This window comes from Alosa pseudoharengus, unplaced genomic scaffold (assembly GCF_046254945.1).
Source record: "Alosa pseudoharengus isolate Yale_2024_CS ecotype anadromous, Long Island Sound unplaced genomic scaffold, YU_APseudo_1.1 YU_APseudo_1.1_scf_6, whole genome shotgun sequence".
Lineage (NCBI taxonomy): Eukaryota > Metazoa > Chordata > Actinopteri > Clupeiformes > Clupeidae > Alosa > Alosa pseudoharengus.
This window is the reverse complement of record NW_027468848.1, coordinates 20,198,668-20,220,866: the sequence shown is the minus strand read 5'-3', so window position 1 is coordinate 20,220,866 and position 22,199 is coordinate 20,198,668. Positions and strand designations below refer to the sequence as shown.

The 22,199-nt window shown below is 48.7% G+C and overlaps 1 protein-coding gene across 1 annotated transcript in view; it reads left to right on the top strand.

Annotated features, from left to right (window-relative positions):
• fam222aa (family with sequence similarity 222 member Aa) overlaps positions 1–22,199 on the top strand; it is a 64,332-nt gene that overhangs the window by 33,797 nt on the left and 8,336 nt on the right. Inside the window, exon 2 of the mRNA XM_076269779.1 lies at positions 3,777–3,931. Coding sequence (XP_076125894.1) covers positions 3,823–3,931 — 109 coding nt within the window. The 5' untranslated portion in view covers positions 3,777–3,822. The remainder of the gene's footprint in view (positions 1–3,776; positions 3,932–22,199) is intronic.

Here is a 22,199-nt window from a genome sequence, read left to right as displayed (position 1 = left end):
GAAATATTCAGCGGCGGGCTTTTGTGCGAATGCGACGAGGCGGGCTCAGAAGAACAGAACAGGACAGAGAGCGAGAGGGGTAGAGAGAGAGAGAGAGAATGAGAGAGAGAGAGATGCAAGGACAGGATCAGAGGACCTCATTGGAAAAAAAATACGAGAAAAGTAGTCAGGCTGTTGAAGTGCATTTCTTCATCTGTCCCAGGATATGCTAATTGTAATATTTGCTTTTATTGTTGTGTTGAATTTGTTCTGAGAGAATTTAGTTGGTTCTAAAGAACATGTCTGAGTAACTGATATGTGCTGCATGCATCTTTGGTGTTGCTGATGCACATTACTTAGGTTACAGAGAGAATGCTGACATTTTACTAGGTAGTTTATGCTTGCCATTAGTGAGGCTGTCAAGTTAATGTCTTCATTATGCTGATCTCAGAGCAGTGCTTTCTCATTGCCCTGCATCTAACACTGACTCTGTGGCTGTGTTGAGGTCAGTATGTGTAGCTGTGTTGAGGTAGTATGTATAGACTTGTCAGTGAGAGGGCTGCTGTTTTTCTGATGTGGTGGCAGCCAGCGCATCTTACTTCCTGTACTGTTGGAGGGGCCCCACATTGGCAAACACACAAAGAGAGACAAAAACACACACATGCAAATGTGTGCAAACACACACGTACATGCAAGAACACACACACATGTGCACAGACACAGACATGCACGCGCACACAAACACACACACATGCTTGCTTGCTTGCAGGCAGGCATGCACACACCAACAGACACCCACACACACACACACGGACACGCACATGCAGCATCTGAGATTTATGGCCAAGGTGAAGATTGATTAGTGCTGTCACAGCCCCTGATGTACGGCTGGCGTTCAACCCCGCCCAAACTATCAGCTCTCTCTTTCTCTCTCTCTCTCTCTCTCTCTCTCTCTCTCTCTCACTCTCTCTCTCTCTCACACACACACACACACACACACACACACACACACACACACTCTACACACACACACACACAGAACCACCACACAAGTACACATCCACTCTCTCACACACATGCATACACAATCTGTCACACACATGCCCCCCCCCCCTCCACCCACCCCCACCCCACCCAAACACGCAAATCCTCAAGCCTTTTCTGACAGTCATCCAAAGCTGTCGCACCAGTTGAAGCCCTTGCAGACAGACTGCTGTTTTAGGCATTTCCTCTGATACTGCCATCAATCAGCCATTCCAACTCCCATGAGGTGCAGAGACGGGGCAGCACGTATGTGTGTGTGTGTGTGCGTGTGTGTGTGTGTGTGTGTGTTTGTGTGTCTGTGACTATGTCGTTAAGAGTTGTGTTTTGCTTTGCATGCATAATAAACTACTGCTGGTTGGGGGCTTGTTTGTGTTCCTTGAGGAGACTGTAGCGTCCTCTGTTTTAACGCTAGTAGCACACATAGGAGCCCCGTTGAGTGCCTGTGCAGAAGGGAGTGTGGTCGTAAATTGCAGGGCTCGGGGCAACAGGCTACAGAGCAGGTGTGCATTAGACATTCCGCACGCACGCACGCACACACACACACACAGACACACACACATATGCACACAGAGGCAGGAAGGATGCAGCTCGAGTCCCATTAGCCACAAACAAGCTCTCTCTGTTGAAAGAGTGAAGGGGAGAGGAGTGAAGTGTGTGTGTGTGTGTGTGTGTGGTGTGTGTGTGTGGTGTGTGTGTGTGGGGTGTGTGTGTTGTAGATGGGTAGCTAGACTGGCTACAAGACTCAGACCTCCCCCTTCCACAAGCAGTTAAATCAATGGCAGCTTAACTCACTTACCTTATGACTTAGGAGGTGTATGATGGTTTGTTCTCTCTGTTTGCCTGTCTCTCTTTTGCTCTGCTCTCTCTCTCTCTCTCTCTCTCTCTCTCTTCCATTCCTTTCTATCTGTCTGTTTGTCTGTCTCTCTTTTGCTTTGCTCTCTCTCTCTCTCTCTCTTCCATTCCTTTCTATCTGTCTGTTTGTCTGTCTCTCTTTTGCTCTGCTCTGCTCTCTCTCTCTTCCATTCCTTTCTATCTGTCTGTTTGTCTGTCTCTCTTTTGCTCTCTCTCTCTCTCTCTTCCATTCCTTTCTATCTGTCTGTTTGTCTGTCTCTCTTTTGCTCTGCTCTCTCTCTCTCTCTCTCTTCCATTCCTTTCTATCTGTCTGTTTGTCTGTCTCTCTTTTGCTCTGCTCTCTCTCTCTCTCTCTCTTCCATTCCTTTCTATCTGTCTGTTTGTCTGTCTCTCTGTCTCTCACTGTCTTATCTCTATAAAACTGAAGATGTAGGGGGCCCTTGTAGCCCAAGCGCATGCAACATCCATATCACATTTGGGTCCAAGTCCCTATATGGACCCAGGTTCAAGTCTGACCTGTGGTGACGCGTCGCACCTCATCTCTCATTCCCACTTGCTTCTTACTGTGCACAGAGAACCACAGGCTCAGTCCCTGCCTCGGTCATTGCACGCGCCTCTTGATTGATTACAGTTTTTCTCAGTCGCTTTGGTGCTTTTTTCAGATCAGAATGAAAATTCTCATAACCATTAGTTCAACCTCCACAACATTTAGTCATTTGTGCACATCATAGTAGCAATTTCTCCTTCCTCTGAACAAATTGCAAATACTTTTGGACATGTATCAGTTGCTTAAATACAATTCTCTGCTGTTTTTTAACATTATCATTTGCTTATGTCATGTCAGTCAAAATGAACTATACTTATGAATGCTGAATAGTCGTTCCCAATAAAACTAATAGTCTTCATTTCATTGCTTGAGTCATTACATACAAAATTGTTGAACTAGTTATCAAATTCTGTCACAATGCTGTAGAATTGCAAAGAGCATACAGTAAAAATTTACGTATTCAGGTGTCTTGTACTCACTTACTCACCTAACTACAGCAATGTGTAACTTTACTGTAGTTTTCAAATGGCTGTACAAGTACTGTATAGTGCTGTCTTGAGCATGTTCAGGTAGTGTCACCGAGTTCTGACCTTTTTCTGCATTGGAAAACACTGAGAGAACTGTCATAATGAAAACATGACAAAGCCATTTGACTATCTTGTTCATAAACGATGGTGTCAAGACTTCTCATTTTGATTACACTGACAGTTTCATTGACATGAATACCTGCTTTTGAGGAATGGACTATCCATTTTGAGCAAGTGACGTGCTTTTGCAGGTCATCCACTAGGTTTTGCAGTTTGCACTAATTGTTTTGAGAATTGCACTAACTGCTGTGCAAATGTTAATAGTGATGTGAGAAAAGCACCAAAGCGACTGAGAAAAACTGTAATCACCACTATGTGGATACTGTTTTTAGAATTGATTTAGATTAAGTGTTAGTTAGTATAATTTGTATTTTAGTATATTTAGTATATTCTTTATCTTCTACTGTCCTTATTGCTTAGTTGTGTTTTTATATTATGTACTTTAAATTACTTTTTCTGCTGTTAGTGAATGTGTGTGTGTTGTCTGTATGCAACTGAGACCTTGAATTTCCCCTGGGGATCATTAAAGTATCTATCTATCTATCTATCTATCTATCTATCTATCTATCTTCTTTCTCTTGATGGTCCTATCTGAAAAAAGGCAAAAAGATATATACATATAAAAACGATGATTTGTGACCAACAATTTGAATGTTGTATGGTGTGCTAGTATGAAAGAGTTATTTGTGTTATACATTACACCCTAATAACCCTCTCCATCTCTCTCTCTCTCTCTCTCTCTCTCTCTCTCTCTCTTCCTCTGTCAGGTCTCTCTCGGCGGTGCCCCGGCTGTAGTTGTCCTCCCGCGCTGCCATGCTGGCCTGCCTGCAGAGGAGGCAGAACCCGCCGCCACAGCACCACCACCACCCGGCCTGCGCCGGCAAGGCTCTGGAGCCTCCGCCACAGGCCCTCAGCCGAAAATGTGAGTCCACTACCGCCAGCGTGGGCTGGGACACTTGGGTGGGGTGGGGCGGGGTGGGGTCGGAGGGAAAGGAGCAAGGGGTCAACGGGCGACCTCCCGCTGCAGCGTGGGAGTTTTGTCCCTTGTTTCCTCAGGCTGTTGAGTGTGTGTGTGTGTGTGTGTGTGTGTGTGTGTGTGTGTGTGTGTGTGTGTGTGTGTGTGTGTGTGTGTGGGAAGGGTTGGTCTCAGGGTCAGGGCTAAGGCCGCGGCTTTTGACTTTTGCCTGTGCGGTTGTTTGGTGTCCATGGATACGCATGCCGTTCAGGTTGCGCCTGCTCGGCTGTAAATGTGAACTGAGGCGAATGCCGATAAGCGAGGCTTGATGGCAGGAGGCTGCATTCTTTGAGGAATTGCACAATACCAGGTGCCACGCTTAGAACTATAGCCTTTGGAATCAAAGGGAATGTCTATTTTTCTTTCTTTCATTCTCTCTATTTTTCTTTCTTTCATTTTATCTATTTTTCTCTTTCATTCTGTCTTTCTGTTTCTTTTGTTTTGTCTTTCTTCCTTTCCCCCTACCCACTGTCCTTTCATGACTAGAGAACAATTGTCCTATTGCCTAGATTGGTGCATGTGAGCGCATATCTAAGATAGTGTGAGTGTGTGTGTGTGTGTGTGTGTGTGTGTGAGGGAGGGAATGTGTGAGTGCAAGATGCTGGCCTCAAGGACCTATCTTTTTCTCTCATCTCTCAAGGACTTGACCCCAACCTCAGGCTTTTGTTCCCAGTGAGTATGGCTATATGTTTGTGTGTGTGTGTGTGTGTGTGTGTGTGTGTGTATGTGTGTGTGTGTGATGTGATTTAAAGCGCTTGTGTGAAGGTTGCCAGCATCTGTTTTTCACGGTCACACTGCAGTCAAGTCGCAAATCCTCTCGCCTCCCCACGCGGCTGCAGTGGCGGATAGTCTTCAGGCACAACGCCTCCCTGGCAGGCTATTAAAAGAGCTGGGCAGGAAATGGAGGAGTTTGCTTGTCAACCAGAAGTGATTATCTTCCCCTCCGGGCACATGTGGTCAGTCCAAACACCCGCGGTAACCCCCGTAATTATTCATCAGCACCGGGCTAAAGGTGTCGGCGGTCGTTACAGACCATAACACGTCCATATACCTTCGTGGTCTCAGGCGTTTGTGTGAACGCTGAGCGTTGACCGGGGCAGACTTTTGTTTTTAGAGTCTGTGTGACGTGTGGGGCTGCTGGGTAAGTTGTGTTTGAGGACTGGTCTGGAGCCATGGCCCCTGTGGCTCTGTAAACAGGAGCGCCTCAACAGCCAGAAGAATCCTAACAGGATGCACCATAAGTAATACTGGGTTAACTTGTTAAGTGCAAAATCAATGTGTGCCCACTGATGTGTTGTTATGTGCAGTTGTTTTATGCTTCTGCTGAATGTCTGAATGGTGATGGCAGAGTCCACACAGGTCAGAGAACAGCTGCTTTGAAGGAGATGTTTTTGCAGAAAAGATTGCACACACTGAGGTCATGTTTTTTTTCTGTTGGATTTTCTGGAAGTGTCGAGAATCAGAATCAGAAAGCACACCGGATGCCACTTTACACAAGGATACACTTTGCACAAGGATACACTTTGCACAAGGATACACTTTGCACAAGGATACACTTTGCACAAGGATACACTTTGCACAAGAGCAGCTGATGCTGTTTCTGTATGGCCTCGAACCAGACCTGCGTGTCCTTCAGCCTGTATCAGTGGGAGACAGTCCCCCCCCCCCACACACACACACACACACACACACCGGTCAACGGGAAGGCTACGTGACAAGGTAACACTGGCCCAAGGTTTTACAGCAACAACAACAAAAGAAGAATGAGGGCAAATCGTTCCCTTTTTTCCATAAATACATGCTCCCTTCGGATTTTCCTCGAAACAACAGATTAGCCTTTAACCGAACGCCATTCCAGGACGAGCAGGGTCTTAGCTGTTTTTAGAGCGTTCCAAAAGTGCTTGTGCCCTTTTGTTTTTCGTGCGGTGGCCTGCGTCCAAAGGCAAGCAAGCCGATTAGAAGGGGTTTGGGTTTGGATGGGGGCTTTGTATGAGCGGAAGAGATAGAGAGAGAGAGAGAGAGAGAGAGAGAGAGAGAGAGAGAGAGGTAGAGAGAGAGAGAGAGAGAGAGAGAGAGAGAGAGAGAGAGAGAGAGAGAGAGAGAGACTGTAGCCAGTGGACTAACACCTCCGGCAGTAGCAGTTTCAGCCTAAGCTTGGGGCGGCTTAAAGGTAATAGGATGGTGTGGAGATCCCCCCCTTCCCTAGCTCTCATGGTGGCCTGATATCGGTTGGGCTCTCATGTAAGTAAGGAGAGCCTTCCTTGGGAAATTCCCAAATGGTTTCCCTTCGCTCTTAACCAAGAGGCACATTCTTGTGTCCTTGTTATTGACAGAAGCTATTGCTGCGACGCTGCTGCTGTTGGCTTTTTTTGGCATGTTTGCGTAACGTCTCAAGTGAAGATTCTCACGGACAGACTGGTGCCCAGGCATGGATGACACGACATGAGAGAGAGAGAGAGAGAGAAGCCTGTCCGTGTGAGTGACGGGGCGGGTGCACACAGGCGAAGAGGAGAGGAGGAAGGAGAAGAAAAAAAAATGTCAAAGACGGAGGAGAAGGACAGAGAGAGACGCAAAGAAAGAAAGCAAAAGGGTGAGGAAAGAAAGAGAAACAGAGAGGGAGGGAGAGAGGGAGAGAGAGAGAGAGAGAGGGAGAGAGGGAGGGAGGGAGAGAGAGAGGGAGAGGAAGCGTGAGCAGTGAAAGAGTGGCTCTTGGAAAGGAGAAGAAAGGCCGCCACGGCCATCTTAATCGATTCCCTCCCTCCAATTTCCCCAGGATTAGCCCACTTCCTCAGAGGGCCTTTACCCAGGCTGCCAGCAGGAGCTTGGCCCCTGCAATCAATACAAGAAGAACCGCTTCGCTCGCTCCCTCATCTCTCTCTCTCCCGCTCCCTCCCTCCATCTCTCGCCCCTCCTTATCTCTCTCTCTCTCTCTCTCTCCCTCTCTCTCCCCGTCTCTTCATTCACCTGTTAAAAGGCTCTGGCCTGTGCTGGGCCGGTGTGCCGCTGGTGAGGTCCATGGGGGGGGGGCTGGGGAGATGGAGGGCTCTCTGAGCAGTGACAGCACACATTGACGGGAAGGGCTGAGGAGGTCACTGTGGAGAAGGAGACACATGTGACATTCACTCACATGCAGCGGCTCACACATATACAAATACACACATACACACACACACACACACACACACACACACACACACACATACACATATGTATCTGTGCACATGTGTGGGTGTGTTTATGTGTGTGTGTGTGTGTGTGTGTGTGTGTGTGAGTGTGTGAGTGGGTGTGTTTATGTGTGTGTGTGTGTGTGTGTGTGTGTGTGTGTGTGTGTGTGGGTGTGTGTGTGTATGTGTGTGTGTGTGTGTGTGTGTATGGCGGTGTGTCGGTGAGGCGGGGGGAGCCTGGTTGGCAGGCATAATAGAGTGTGTCCTGAAATGATGGAGAACGCTCAGCAGAGGAGCTGGCAGCACTGGGGAGAGGAGAGGTGAGCGCTGCCATTTGCATCTGCTGTCCTTTGCACAAACGCAGCAGGGGGGTCCATTCCCTCCATCTCTCCCTCCCTCTCTCTCTCTTTCTACCACTCTCTCTCTCTCTTTACCTCTCTCTCTCTTTTTACCACTCTGTCTCTCTCTCTTTATCTCTCTTTCTCTTTCCCCATCATCTTTCCCTCTTTCTCCCACGGTCTCATTGTCGTTTATCTCTCCCCATGCATCTATCCATCCCTCTTTCTCTTGTTATCTCTCTCACTCACTCCCTCGCTACCTTTCTTTCTCTCCAGCTCTCCTTCATTCTCTCTATTGGCTCGTTTGCTGGGTATTTACAGAACCCCATTCTTTCCCAACTCTCTCGTCCCTCTTTCACACACCCATATGTATGTATGTATGTGTGTGTGTGTGTGTGTGTGTGTGTGTGTGTGTGTGTGTGTGTATGTGGTGGGGGTGGTGGTGGTGCTAGAGAGGCATGCAGATGCTGAGCGCCTACACAGTTCATTGATGCGACTCCCATTAAAAATCCCTCATACCCTCAATAAAAAAGGGCTTAACTGGCTCCGGCATCAGCTGCGAGCGTTCAGATCGGCTCGCCAGACAATCAATTTCCCTGGAGTGCACCGAGCTTAGCGGGCCAAACAGGAGGCGGCGAGAGGGGGGATGTTTCCATTATCACAGTCCTCTCGCTGTCTGGAGAGAGAGAGAGAGACAGAGAGGGATGGAGGGAGAAAGAGAGATGGAGGGAGGGAGAGAGAGAAAGAGGGAGACAGAGACAAGGAAATGAGAGAGCAGTGTACTGTACATGGAGACTGAAGCAGCTGAGAGAGAGAGAGAGAGAGAATGTATGAGACAGGAGGAAGAGAGAGATGGAGTCTTTTTAAAAAGCCATTGACTGCGCGCCCTTAAAAATATCATATTGGATTAGCCTCACTGGGTTAGCGTTTGGAATTAGCTCTCTCCTCAGCGCAGAATTAAAAGGGAATGTTGAGCGTTGCTTAAATTATAAATCACGGCCGCTTACTTCCAGCGTGCCGAAATTCCTCGCGCGTGTGCCACGCTGCCAGCACCCGGCCCTGTCATCTTTAATTAAATCCCCCCTTTTGGGTGACATTTGCAGAGCCTCCACACCCCGTCCCCCCCCCCACCCTCCAGCTCCGCCTCCCCCAACATTCCCCGGCACCAGCCTGTTTGCCAGTGGCGTGATGACACGAAAATGAGAGAGAGAAAAGGAGGGTGAGAGTGAAAGACAAAGACAGAGAGGGAGGGAATAGCAATCAGCTGAACGGCTATATTAGAGTTGCTAATCAACTGGATGAGCACAATGCTGTTAGTTAAGTTTGTTTTCTTTCGCTTCTTTCTTTTCTTTTTTTTTTTTTTGCTGAGCCTTCTTATCGTCTTCCTTGTTTTCTCTCTCACACCCTTTGTCAAATTATCTCTATCTTTCTTCTGTCTCTCGTTCCTCTCCTCTATCTAAAATTATCCAGTAATCACTGGGTATTTGGGGCAGCCATGGCCTACTGGTTAGCACTTCGGACCTGTAACCGGAGGTTTGCCGGTTCGAACCCCGACCAGTAGGCACGGCTGAAGTGCCCTTGAGCAAGGCACCTAACCCCTCACTGCTCCCCGAGCGCCGCTGTTGATGCAGGCAGCTCACTGCCCCGGGATTAGTGTGTGCTTCACCTCACTGTGTGTACACACTGTGTGCTGAGTGTGTTTCACTAATTCACGGATTGGGATAAATGCAGAGACCAAATTTCCCTCACAGGATCAAAAGAGTATATATACTTATACTTATACTTATACTTATACTATACCAACTCCTAGCGCTTAGCTGTCACCCAACTGTCACCTGGCGCTAACCTCAGGCTGACCCTTTCGCTAACCCCCACCTCAAACAGAACTAGCTCCTTCCTTCCGCGAACCTGAGCACGCACACTGGCACACTAAGTTTGAAGTGCTAAGTCTAAGCCTATTTGTATTCCTCACTGTCAACGGCCTTAGCGGATAGCAGGGAATGTGGGGAGAGATAGGACAGGACAGAGAGGATTATGGGACTGTGCCAGCCGTGGCCGGGTTATGTGAGACTTGCATCATAACCTCGAGTGGACGGATAGACAGAGCCGCTGCTTCGGTCGGCACTGAGTCTACTCGCTACTCTGGGGAGCAGAGGTCCTCGTTTGACCGTGATGTTTGCGGATGATTTCAGTGTGGTATCTCACTTTTGTATCATGCGAGAAACTGAGATAGGTTTCACCTCACCGAACATTTTCATCGATTTCTGAAGCATACTTGTTTTGCTTGCAAATGAAAAATGTAAAATATCAGAACACGATCTAAGAGTCAGAATGCAGTGCATTCTGTAAAGAGGGCTTTTTATGTGAATATTTCAGTGAGGTTTTGTTTTCCTGGAAACTGAGCCCATCGATTGGCATTGCCTTCCTCCCAATTATGCTAAGACTTTTTGGCAACAGGCTTTGCCTTGAACCCTGGAAGCTGCACAAATGAGAGCGATCAGGTGACTAGATGCAAGGTGGATCTAAATTATGCTCATGTTATTGTCTCTGTCTGCTGTTTGGCCTTTACACTTCTGTGTTAAGTGTTTTCCCCCCTTCATGCTCCCTCTGCCTCTAGAAGTAGTCTCCAATGTGTCCAGTCAAAGACTCCTGAGCTCCTTTTTGGCAAGGGGCGTTTGGATCCGAGGCGTCGTGCGTCCTGTCGCGGCTTCGCCTGGTCGCGTGCCCCGCGGTGGGCATCCCGCTGGAGCAGGCCGGCCCATATGGCAGCGTGACATCATCATCGGTCAGGGTCAGTGGAACCAATCAGGCCGAGCTGGATTAGAGACCTCACAAGACCGGATGGCAGGGAGGCAGAGGACAGAGTCAAATGAAGGAGGGATGGATGGAGGGAGGGAGGGCGGGCAGACAGATATGGAGGCACACACAGATATGGAAAGACACAGATGGTGAAGACATTCTGAAAATCACCGAGCCAGGAAGGAAGCTAGTGGTTCTAAAAAGAGAACTGCTGATTTGAAGAACCTCTGAATTGTACATCAGCCATTGTTTTTACTGATAAGTAATAATTTTCCATCACCTTGACATTTACCATCAAGCCCACACAACCATAACTCTCGAGTCCATCTAGTCCTCTGTCCCTAGCAACTGTTTCAGTGGTCAGTGTTCAGTGTGGACATGACGGTCTGACCTGTTTTGGTGTTTGTTCAGCATGCGTCTGATTGCACCATCAAAGGGGTCCTGGTGGATGTGAGGAGACAGCAGCAGCTGCAGTCACTTCTGCCAGAGCTGGACTCTGGAGAGCCTCTTCACATCCTCCTCAAAGAGCATGCATCACTCGCCTGCATTTTCATCTTTTTTGTATAAAAGTGTGTGTGTGTGGTGTGTGTGTGTGGTGTGTGTGTGTGTGTGTGTGTGTGTGTGTGTGTGTGTGTGTGTGTGTGTGTGTGTGTGTGTGTGCGTGTATGTGTATGTGTGTGTGTGCATGTGTGTGCTTATACAGTGTGTGCGTATGTGTGTCTTTGTCTGTGCGTGTGTGTGCGTGTGTGATATATAATACAAACTCCTACCCATTAAGTCCAGCTAAAATAACATTTTTATGTTTTTTATGCTCATAAAAACCCTGTTTCCTTAGTTTCCCTTGACTTTTACGGTAATCACTCCATTTGTGCAATTTACATGTGCAATGCATCTGAAAATGTGTTTGACTTTTAGGAGGCTAAATGTGTTTTTAATTGAATTTAAAGTAATTATTTGGAATGGTACGATATCTTAAGTGGTTCACTTTCCTGACTGTAACTGCGTAGTTGAAGTGTGTGTGTGTGTGTGTGTGTGTGTGTGTGTGTGTGTGTGTGTGTGTGTGTGTGTGCAGCTTTGCCATGTCATGTGGTTTCCTGCTCGCTGTCTGCGTGGATGTTGAAAAGCCGGGAAAATGTGCCTGTGAAATATTTAAATGTGGTCACAAGTGGCAGCTGAGATGACAACCTTTTCCCTGATTACCAGTGGGAGCCGGAACCATAATGAGCCAAGAAGAATGAAGGGATGGGAGCCAGGGAGAAATGGAGAGAGGCGGAGAGGAGGCGAAAGAGAGAGAAGGAGAAGAAAGAGAGGAAGTCAAATTTGAAAGACTGAGGGAAGAAATCAAGTGTGTGTGTGTGTGTGTGTGTGTGTGTGTGTGTGCGAGACAAGCAAGACCACAAAAGAGAAAGGTAAAGAGAGAGAGGCGAGAGAGAGAGAGAGGGGAGGGATGAAGAATTCAAACAGAGAGGGAGAGAGTCCACTAGAGAAAGGTACAAAGTCAGAGAGAGAGAGAGAGAGAGAGAGAGACAGTGAGAGAGACAGAGAGAAGGAGAGAGAGAGAAGGGAGGGAGGGATGTGGATTGTGCGGGAGGAAGGCAGTGACTGTGGCAGGAGGGATCTGCATGCTCTTGACCTTTTCCCTGCTGATTGAACAGCTCTTCAGCAGGCTGCAGTCACCCCCCTCCGCCCCCTTGCCCACATCGCCACGCCGGGCGCCATCATCACCCCAGCCTGCTGGGACAAAGAGCCTGATTTTATGCCATTTCCACCCCCACAGCAACCCCCCCCCCCACCCCACCGCCGTCCTTCCATTTGAACTTATTTATTTATTTGCCATTCTATCACTCCCCCTCTCCCTCTCCGTGTGACTGGCAGCAATCCCTTGCGAGGGCCAGTCACAGCGAGAGCCCAATCTGCAGCTGGTGCTCTCTCTCTCTCTCTCTCTCTCTCTCTCTCTCTCTCTTTCTCTCTCTCTCTCTGCCTTCTTCTCTCTGCCACCTGTTTTTTTTTAACTGAGGGCGTTGTGGGACCGGTTGGCGACTCCTTGCTGGTTGGCACGCAGTGTAGATCATTTCCGGAGAGGGAAAGAGGTGTGTGTGGGGGGGGGGGGGGGGTGCGGTGGGGGTGTGGGTGCACTGCCGTGCCCCTGTCTCATGGCGGGCACCAAGCCGTCTGTCTTATGGGAGGTTGGGCAGGTTGTTAATCACGCAAGCAGCCAGGGTGGCACCGGGGTGGCACAGGCAGCGGGCATGGGCAGGCAGCGGCTGTCACCTTGGCTGTGACAGAGCCGCCAGAGATGGAGTGCCATGCTGCACACACCTCCCACCTCTCCTTGTCCCCTTGCCCCCCCCCCTCTCTCTCTCTCATCTCTCACTTCCTCTCTTTTTGTCTCTCAGCTAGCATTCAAGGGGCTTCCCAGGTGCATATTTGTGTGTGTGTGTGTGTGTGTGTGTGTGTGTGTGTGTGTGTGTGTGTGTGTGTGTGTGTGTGTGTATGTGTGTGTGTGTGTGCGTGCGTGTGTGTGTGTGTCAGGTTGGATGACACACACCTCCCCTACCAAAAGTCAGGGGCGTATTGTCAATGACATAAATGGAAAGCCTAAGTGATAGAGATGAGAGAGAGAGAGAGAAGAGAGAGAAGGAGGGGAGGAGAGGGCTGGGGGGATGAGAACTGAGCATTAGTTAGCGCTATTGATCTGTGTGTCTGTGCGTCGCTCTGTTACACTTAATCAAGAGCACGGTGACCTGTCATTCACAGCACACAGCACAAATATAAACGGCTGTGCCATTTAATCAGTCCCTGAAGCCCATTACTAGAATCTTCTCCATATAGTCCGTCCTAAATACTTGATCCATATGTGCCGCGTGTTGTATCTTATGCCATGCCATGCATCTATGCATTTATGCCATGCTACATATGGACATGCTAAAAGCTAAAATCCCTCAGCTTCTCTAAAGCCCAATCTACTTCCTCTGCATTAAGATAACATGGAATGTTAAAACGGAAGCCTTGTGGGGCCAACTATGATGCTGATAATGAAACTCTCTTGAAAGGGTCATTAGAGCTTTTTAACCCCAAGGCCCATTCACATCGCCACTGGTGTCTGCTGTCTTCAGTTGCTGTCTTGTATTTTGCTATGTGGGACAACCGGGGCAATTATGAGTGTGGAACGGGTAATGTGAACATGATTGGGAGTAAAAGCTTAAAGTGTGTGTGTGTGTGTGTGTGTGTGTGTGTGTGTGTCAGTGTGTGTGTGTGTGTGTATGTGTGTGTGTGTGTGTGTGTGTGTGTGTGTGCGTGTGTGTGTGTGTGGAGGAGGGGGATGGTGAGGAGGATGGGAGTGAGTGTGGGCGAGACAGAGTGAAAGGGTGGGTTGGGGGTTGTGTGTGAGTAAAAGCCTGCCTTGATGGTTGATGAGAAGTGTGTGTGTAAGAGAGAGAGAGAGAGAGAGAGAGAGATGGAAGAGGAGGAAGGAGGGTGAGAGAGAGAGAAAGAGAGAGAGAGAGAGAGGGTGCATGATGACTTCTGTGCGCTGTGCTAACACCGCCACTCCTGAGGGACCTTTAACTGCAATTAGTGCCCACTTGTCTGACGCAGTCAATCACCACAGCGTAATGAGAGGAGGATGAGAGAGGGAGAGAGAGAGAAAAAGAGAGAGGTAGAGGAAGAGAGGGCGTGGGAGAGGGGGTGGTGAGCAAGGGAGTCACACATGAAGAGGCCCACTGTGACTAACTGGTACAGGCTGATCTTACCTGAGCACTATGTGTGTGTGTGGGTGTGGGTGTGTGTCCGTGTCTGTATCTGTGTGTGTCTCCATGTGTGTGTCAATGTGTGCCTGTTTTAGTATGGAGCTGTTGTAAAAGTGTACCCTTATCTATGTTTTTTCTGACAGGCTGTGGTTTTCTTTGTCTACATTGGCCATCCAGGCATTTGAAACAACATGACTGTTGCCTGGCCTTGCCTGCCTTATTGTGTGTTGTTTTCCTTTCTGCTCAGCTGTGCTGAGAATGAAATCAGGTGTCCTTCTGTGAGTAGATTGGGCATCTAAACATCAAAGCATTGTGTTACACGCACAGAGAGCCATTTCTTTGCTGCTCTCTCTCTCTCTCTCTCTCTCTCTCTCTCTCTCTCTGTACATCTCCCATGCTCTTGTTCTCTTCCCCTCTCTGTATCTTTCTCTTGTTCCCTCTGTCCCTCCCTCTCTCCCTAGCTCCCTCTCTCCCACTCTGCCTGCCTGGCTGCCAGAGTGGAGGGCCTTGTTGCCTGTGCCTTGTTAAATATTAATTGGGAATCAGTGGAGGACTTGTCTCCTAAATGATAGAACAGAAGGCCCCCGCTCTTGCTCCAGGCTGCCCGCAGGCGGCTTTCTTCTCCTATTTACCTGCGGCCCCACGCACCACACACTCCCATCTTGTGACAGGCCTCTGCCACACACACACACACACACACACACACACACACACGCATACAAACACACACACCCGGGGCTCTTACGCGCCACACTCACTCACAGGCTCACAGGCACACACACACACACACACACACACACACACACACACACACACACACACACACACACACACACACACACACACACACACACACACACACACACACACACACATTCACATTCACCAACACATTCACATACACTCACACACACACACGTAAGAGGCATGAATCAAGGGAAACCAACACGACTAACCTGTACCTGTTCTCAGAATGCTGTCTCTCTCTGCCAGCCCAGCTCATTGTTCCCAGGCTGTTGTGTTGTGCTGGTGCTCAGCCAGGGTTACTGTAGGTCTCCTCACACAGGCCTTATCTTTAGGGCATATCACACTGAATAAAACTTGTGTTTGTTTTACCCTTCAGCTAACCAGCGTTTTATTAGCATGCCATAGACATCAAAGACACATTTATAACTGGCTTTATATACCCTCATTTTAAACTGTGTGTGTGTTGGTGTGTGTTTGCGTGTGTTTGTGTGTGAGAGAGGTTTATGTGTACATCTAGGGATGTTTATACACGCACATGTTTCCGACTCTGTGTATATATGTACATGCTTCTTTGTTTGTGTGTGTGCATGTATGTGTGTGTGTGTGTGTGTGTGTGTGTGTGTGTTTATGTGTACGTTTCATGGCTGAGTGCTGTCTTGACCTGGCTTTAGCCGGAACAGTGCTAAGCCTCATTGAACAGCAGAGCGGGCTGTTTTTGTCCATCTGACTTTAAAGTGAAGTGCCGTGTCATATAGAGTCTTTCTCTCTCTCTCTCTCTCTCTCTTTCTGTATCTCTCTCTCTCTGTATCTCTCCTAGCCTCAGGTCTTCAAGTGCATTTGCTAAAGGGGAGAGGGGGATGGGGCTGATGGCAAATGCCAGAATGGGAGAATGGGGGCAGTCCTCTTAAAAGGGTAATGAGGGCAGATTGACTCTCTGGAGGTAGAGATGAAATACTGTAGATGTGAAGGAGAAGGATTGTATTGTAGGAAGAGAGAGAGAGAGAGAGGGGGATGAATATCAGGGACAATAAGACAGATAATGAAATGGAGAGATATGGAGACAGCATGAAGGGGGAAATGATTGAGGTAATGTAAAGAGTGGGAGAGGGAGGAGAGGGAAGAGAGAGAGAGGGACAGAGAGCTAGAGTGATGGAGGAGGGCCAGGCTGGTGGGTGGGTGGATGGGTGGCCATTTGTGTGCGGCAGTGCCGAGTTCACAGGCTGCTGAGCAGAGGCCTAATCTCATATGACACCACAGGGCTGGTGCTGGGCCTGGTGCTCTGCGTGTGTGTATGTGTGTGTGTGTGTGTGTGTGTGTGTATGTGGGTGTGTGTGTATGTGTTTGGCTTTGTGCTGACGGCAGGGGAGAATGCTGATGAAGCGCGGCGCTCCACTCGGATCCAGAGCCACCACGCTGGCTGCACAATGAGCCCGCAGTCATCACACGTACACACACACACACACACACACACACACACACACACATACACATTGCAAACATACTGTACGTCATTTTCGATTCACACGGCACTGAGCTTGCATACCTAGGGTGTGATGAGGGAATTGCAACCTGTCTGCCCAATTTAATGCCCCCCTCCAAAAGACACATGCATACTTCTCTTGTCCCATCCACTCCCCAAAATCAGACCCCGCCCTGATCACTGCACATGCACTCACTCACACTCACACGCACACGAACACACACACACACACACACACACACACACACACACACACACACACACACACACACACACACACACACACACACACACACACACAAACTCATCTCCCATCTCTCTCACTGAATCAGGACATTCAGGTTGGTGCCTTTGGCTAGCTGTGATATTTCACCAAGAGCCTTTGAAACATGTGAATACATTTGATATATTACATGGCCCCACCCCCTCATGGCCCTACTTTCCACACATGGAGAAAAGCACACACACACACACACAGACACACACACACACACACAATTGCCAGTTTCAGTCATGCATAAATCCATATATTACAGTAAATGGAGGATGCTCAGTCAACCCAACCCAACCCAACCCAAGCCACAGCACAGGGAAGGCCCCATATTGCCTCACGACGCCTCCCTCCCACATTTCATTTCTCCCCCTCCGTTCTGTCTCATCAGCTGAGCTCTTCATGGGCCTACAACTGCACGAGTCTCTATTTGTTGTGTGTTAGTTGGCTGTTTGTTGATTTATGGCATTTTACCTGAATGTGGTGGCATTGGCAAGCAGTCATGGTTGTGGTGGTGGTAGTGGTGGTGGCGGTGTGGGCTGTTGTGGAGCTGGTTGGTGTCGGTGAAGAGATGGCGCTGGGCGTTGGGCCCACACCAGACCCGGTGTGAATGCTGACAGCTCACATTCCGATACGGCCCAGAAAAGCCCTCTGGTCGGCCTGTCAGCTTGTTGTGGCGGCAGCCGGCGCGCAGCCGCGGTCAGTGGAGCAAGGGGGCGGGAGGGCCGACAGAGGGTTCTCTTTTGGCAGCCAATGTCTGGCATGTCATCCCCTGAGATGGGAAAATGCTTCTGTTGTTGTTGTTGTTGCTGTTTTTTGTTGTCATTGTTGTTGTTGTGTATTCATGAGCTAGTGTTCGACATGCATGTTTGTCTGAATTGTGATCCTGCCCCCCCCGCCCCCCATTTTAAAACGTAATCTAAGCATATAAGGTACTGTGTGTAAATATAAACGGTTTAAATACATTAACATATATGCGTGCAAAAGAATATAACCATATGTATTATGCATAATCATGTTATATTCATGAATGCATATACAAAGACATAGCATTCTATCAACATGCATATATTTCTCTAATGATGCATACATATTTATTTATTTTTCGTCTCACACATATGTCTGTCAGTCTTGATGCGTGGATGTATTGTACATGTGTTTACATTAACCTACATAATGTAATGTGAGGGAAGGTCAGCTGGTGGGCTTCATTAGTGCTGTTGTTATTACCGTTGTTGCTGGTGGGTGTATGTAGGTCGATATGGCACTCACTGCTGCGGGAGGGAGCCTTTTTTCCCACGCCAGTAGCTCCATTGGGCTCTCCGCTCAGGGGAGAGAATGAGAGAGGGAGAAAGAGGGAGAGAGAGAGAGAGAGGGAGGGAGAGCAAGCCCTGTCTGGCCGCCCTAGCCCAAGCCTAATGCTGCCCACACCTAGACAAATGGAAAGTGACACTTGTGTGTGTAGAATGGTATTTGCGGTGACGCTTTGACTACAGATAATAAAGTGTTCACCCCGAGGTGATTTAAACTGAGAGTGGCCCCAGTGAAACTCACTTACTCGGGGAGCAAGAGAGGGAGGTGGAGGGAAAGAGAGGGAGGGGGGAGAGGGAGAGGCAGAGGATGGGGTAGAGGGCAAGTAAAGGGAAGGAGACAAGAAGGGGAAGGATGGGGACAGAGAGAGCCTGAGAAAGGGAATTCTTTGAAAAGAGGCTCAACAAATGCGGAGGGAGTGTGAGCTCCTCTGGGCGCCACAGTCTGTTTTATGGTGCAATGTTTTGTCACTCCAAAGGTATGCACACACACTCAGACGCACACACACACACACACACACACAGAGAGAGAGAGAGAGAGAGAGAGAGAGAGAAACACCTGTAACAAAGACAATGCTTTCATCAATGCAAATCAGTGCCTCAGTGGCCTGCCTCCCCTCTGTTGGTGTAGTTCCCCATAGGCACTTAAATTGATTGGAGATGTCTGTGTGCATATTCAAACACCGCCTGCCCAATCTCCATCTCCCCTGGCCTGAGCTCCAGTCACCGTCACCCTGGTAACGCACGCCTGGCTGACCACCATGCACACACACAAATACACACAACTCCACTTCCAACACACAAACACACACACACAAACATACACACACACACAGACACACATGCAAATGTCCTGCATTCTCACAAACTCCTGAACACACCCCTCATGTAATCCACACTTACAGTAAATCAATGCTCCCCTCCTCCATACACACACTGAACTCACACTCACACGCTTACACTATAACACACACACACACACACACACACACAGAGAGAGAGAGAGAGAAAGCGGTGTGTATTTGTGTGTGTGTGTGTGGGGGGGGGGGGGTCATTAGAGTGGGCTTGCTGAGGCATCCCGGCAGGCAGGCGGGGTTAATTGTGGACGCCTGAGCAGCTGGCTCTATCAGGGCCCCATTGTGCGCCCTCGCCAGTCGGTCGTTACGGCGACAGAGGCGCAGGGGCCATAATGGCTGACTAATCAGCCCTCGTCCAGATGACATATCAGTTAGCCGCAGACAGGTATTGTTCAGGGTATGGAAAAGAGCCATAATGTGTCCCGGCCCCTCTAGTCTCCTCTCCTCTTCTCTTTTCCTCCTCTCCTCTCCTCTCTTCTCCTCCTCTCCTCTCTTCTCCTCCTCTCCTCTCCTCCTCTCCTCTTATCCTCATTTCTCTCCTCTACTCTCCATCTCCTCTCATTCTCCTTCTCAGTTGTTGCTTAGGGTACAGAAAAGAGTCATAATGTCTCCTTTTTTCCCTCCTTCTCCTCTCCTCTCCTCTATCTGTTATTTTCTCTCTTCTCTGTTCCATCTCCTCTTTCTCCTTCTCATTTCCGCTCTTCCCCTCCAACCCCTCCCTTCCTCACGGCTTCTCTTTTTGCCGTTGTTGTTCATGTCAGTTGTGTTTGAAGGCTCGCACTCACAGAACAAAAAAGGAGCCTCATACAAACTCCCTGAACCCGTCTGGAGGAGAAGTGTCACAATGGAGGGAAGGTCAAAGGTCGTGTCATGAAAAGCCTGGGCCCGGGGAATCTGTGCATTTCGCCATTCTCCTGTTTCCTATTTTTGTCTTCCCAAAGCTACAAAACCCATTTAAAAGCCAGTCAGAACCCCCCCCCCACCACCACCACCACCACCACCATGGTGATTGTCAAGCATATAAGGGTTTTTCACTGGGCACTCCGTCATTAAATTATTAACCACCGGTGACGAGAGGACAATGAGAGGGGAAGGCCAAGGCGTCACTCCGAGGGGCCGAGATTTAAAATGCCGCTGAAGACAGTGGAGGAGAACCAAAGGCAATGGAGGTTTAAAAAAAGAAGAAGAAAGAGAGAGAGATAAAAATGAGTTTGACGTTTCTTAAGAGTGTTGGTTGGAGGTCTTTTGAGTGGGAGCCGCGGGCTGGTGTGAAAGCAGACTTATGTTCTCTCTGGGCATCTGCTTTGACAGCTCATTCACTTTTAACAAGCAGCTTCTCTCATGAGGTTCATGTGGAGACAGAGAGAGAGTGAGAGAGAGAGAGAGGGAGAGAGAGAGAGAGAGAGAGAGAGAGAGAGGGAGAAAGAGAGAGAGAGAGAGAGAAAGAAAGAGAGAGAGAGAATAAAGCGTAAGGTTCGGCTCCTGAACCAGGTGCATGCTGCACTTTGACTGACCCCTCTCTCGGCGTCTGTAGTATTTCTTCTTGTTTCACTCTTTTTCGTGTCGTTTTTCTTCTTCTTTTTCTTCGTCTTCTTCTCCTCCTCCTCCTTTACATTTCTTCCTCTTTTTTTCCTCTTCTCAGAATCGGTTCCTGTTTGCGTCGTCCTCAGCGCGACCCTTATTTACCCAGCCAGAATTGATGTGGCTTCCTCGGCTGTCTGTTGTGTCAACATGATCGGTGACACTTCAGCTACCTTTGTGCTTTGGTGTCAGCCCGATCTGTTTCCCCCTCCTCTGAGTCTCGCCGAGCAGGTGGGCAGGATGAAAAGCTCACCTGTCAGTGGTGCTTACACGTCGCGTTTCATTAGCACTCGACTGAACTTAAACGTCTCGTAGGCTATGCTCACCTGCTAGCATGTTCAATTATAATCCGGTTCAAACACACTCACGCACAGTCATGCATTCTGAAGTGCACATATTTAATCAGAAATATACACACATCTTTTTATTCTTCTGTGTGGGTTTTGTGACTTTCATTCTCATTTCCACACTCAGTCTATTTTCATTATCAACAGCGTTTGACCCCTCACTGAAATAAAAGGCTCTGAACTAAATGGATTTCTTTTTTTATGGTCTAATCTAGACCTCCTCTGCCTTATTGCAAATTTGTACTTGGTGAACCTTCCTTCATCACTGACACATACTCACACATCACACACACACACACACACACACCACATATGCTCACAGGAACAAGTTAATCAGAATTCCAGGCAGCCCAGTGACTAATTAGAGCACTGTTAATTGAGTGTACAGGATTATGCCCCCTCCCTCCCTCTCTCTCTTTTTCTCTCTCTCTCTTTGATTCTGTCTCTATCCCTCTCTTATTTTCTCACTCTCTCTTTTAGCTGCCCCCGCACCCTTCAAGGACAGGCCAGGCAGGAGTGTGAAGGGCATGGTGGAGGCGAGGGTGGGGGTGGCCGAGAGGTGGGGGTGCTTGAGGTCGGGGGTTTTTGGGGATGTGTGTGTGTGTGTGTGTGTGTGTGTGTGTGTGTGTGTGTGTGTGTGTGTGTGTGGAAGGGTGGTGTGGGCGGATGGGCGGGCGGCTCCATCACTCAGAGGGCTGCCCTCTGCGCTGCCTGACCCGAACCTGGGTCAAAGCGGGACCGCCTCCACGTCCACCGCTGTCATCTCCGCTGTCGCCACCACATGTTATCTGTCAGCAGTGTGTGTGTGTGTGTGTGTGTGTGTACTCTCCCTACTGTTTGTGTACCCTAGTGTCTGTATGTGTGTATGTGTGTGTGAGAGGACATGTGTATATGTATGTGTGTGTGTTGTTTGTGCATCTGTGTATGTGTGTGTGTGAGTGTGTGTGTGTGTGTGTGTGTTTGTGAGGAACACAGTGAGATGATAACTTCCTTTCCATGATTTCCCCCCCAACACACTCCCACACTCCCCGCCTCGCTCGGGCGGCATGGCACTAATGAGGGCTGGCATTTGGAGACGGGCAGCTGCGACACGCGGGCATTGTGCAGTGCCAGGCGCCGTGTGATTAAGGAGGAAGGTCAGGCAGCTAATTGCCACCCTGCCACGACACTTTCTCTCTCTCACTTTCTATTTCTCTCACTTTCTCTCTCTCTCTTTCTTTCTTTCTTTCTTTCTCTCTCTCTCTCTCTCTCTCTCTTTATATATATATATATATATATATATCAATAAATATATACTGTATGAGACAGATCAGCCATGGAAGAGAGGTGTACAAGGGCTCTTTTCTGGGCATCTTGCTTTGAAAGCTCTCCATGTTCTCTGGCCCTCCTCTTGCATTGCTGTTTAGAGCTGCTGGAGGACTTCAGGAAGGGACCTCAGCTCAGTGTTCACAATGGTAGAAGGGACCTAACTCAGTGTTCACAATGGTAGAAGGGACCTACTGTAACTCAGTGTTCACAATGGTAGAAGGGAC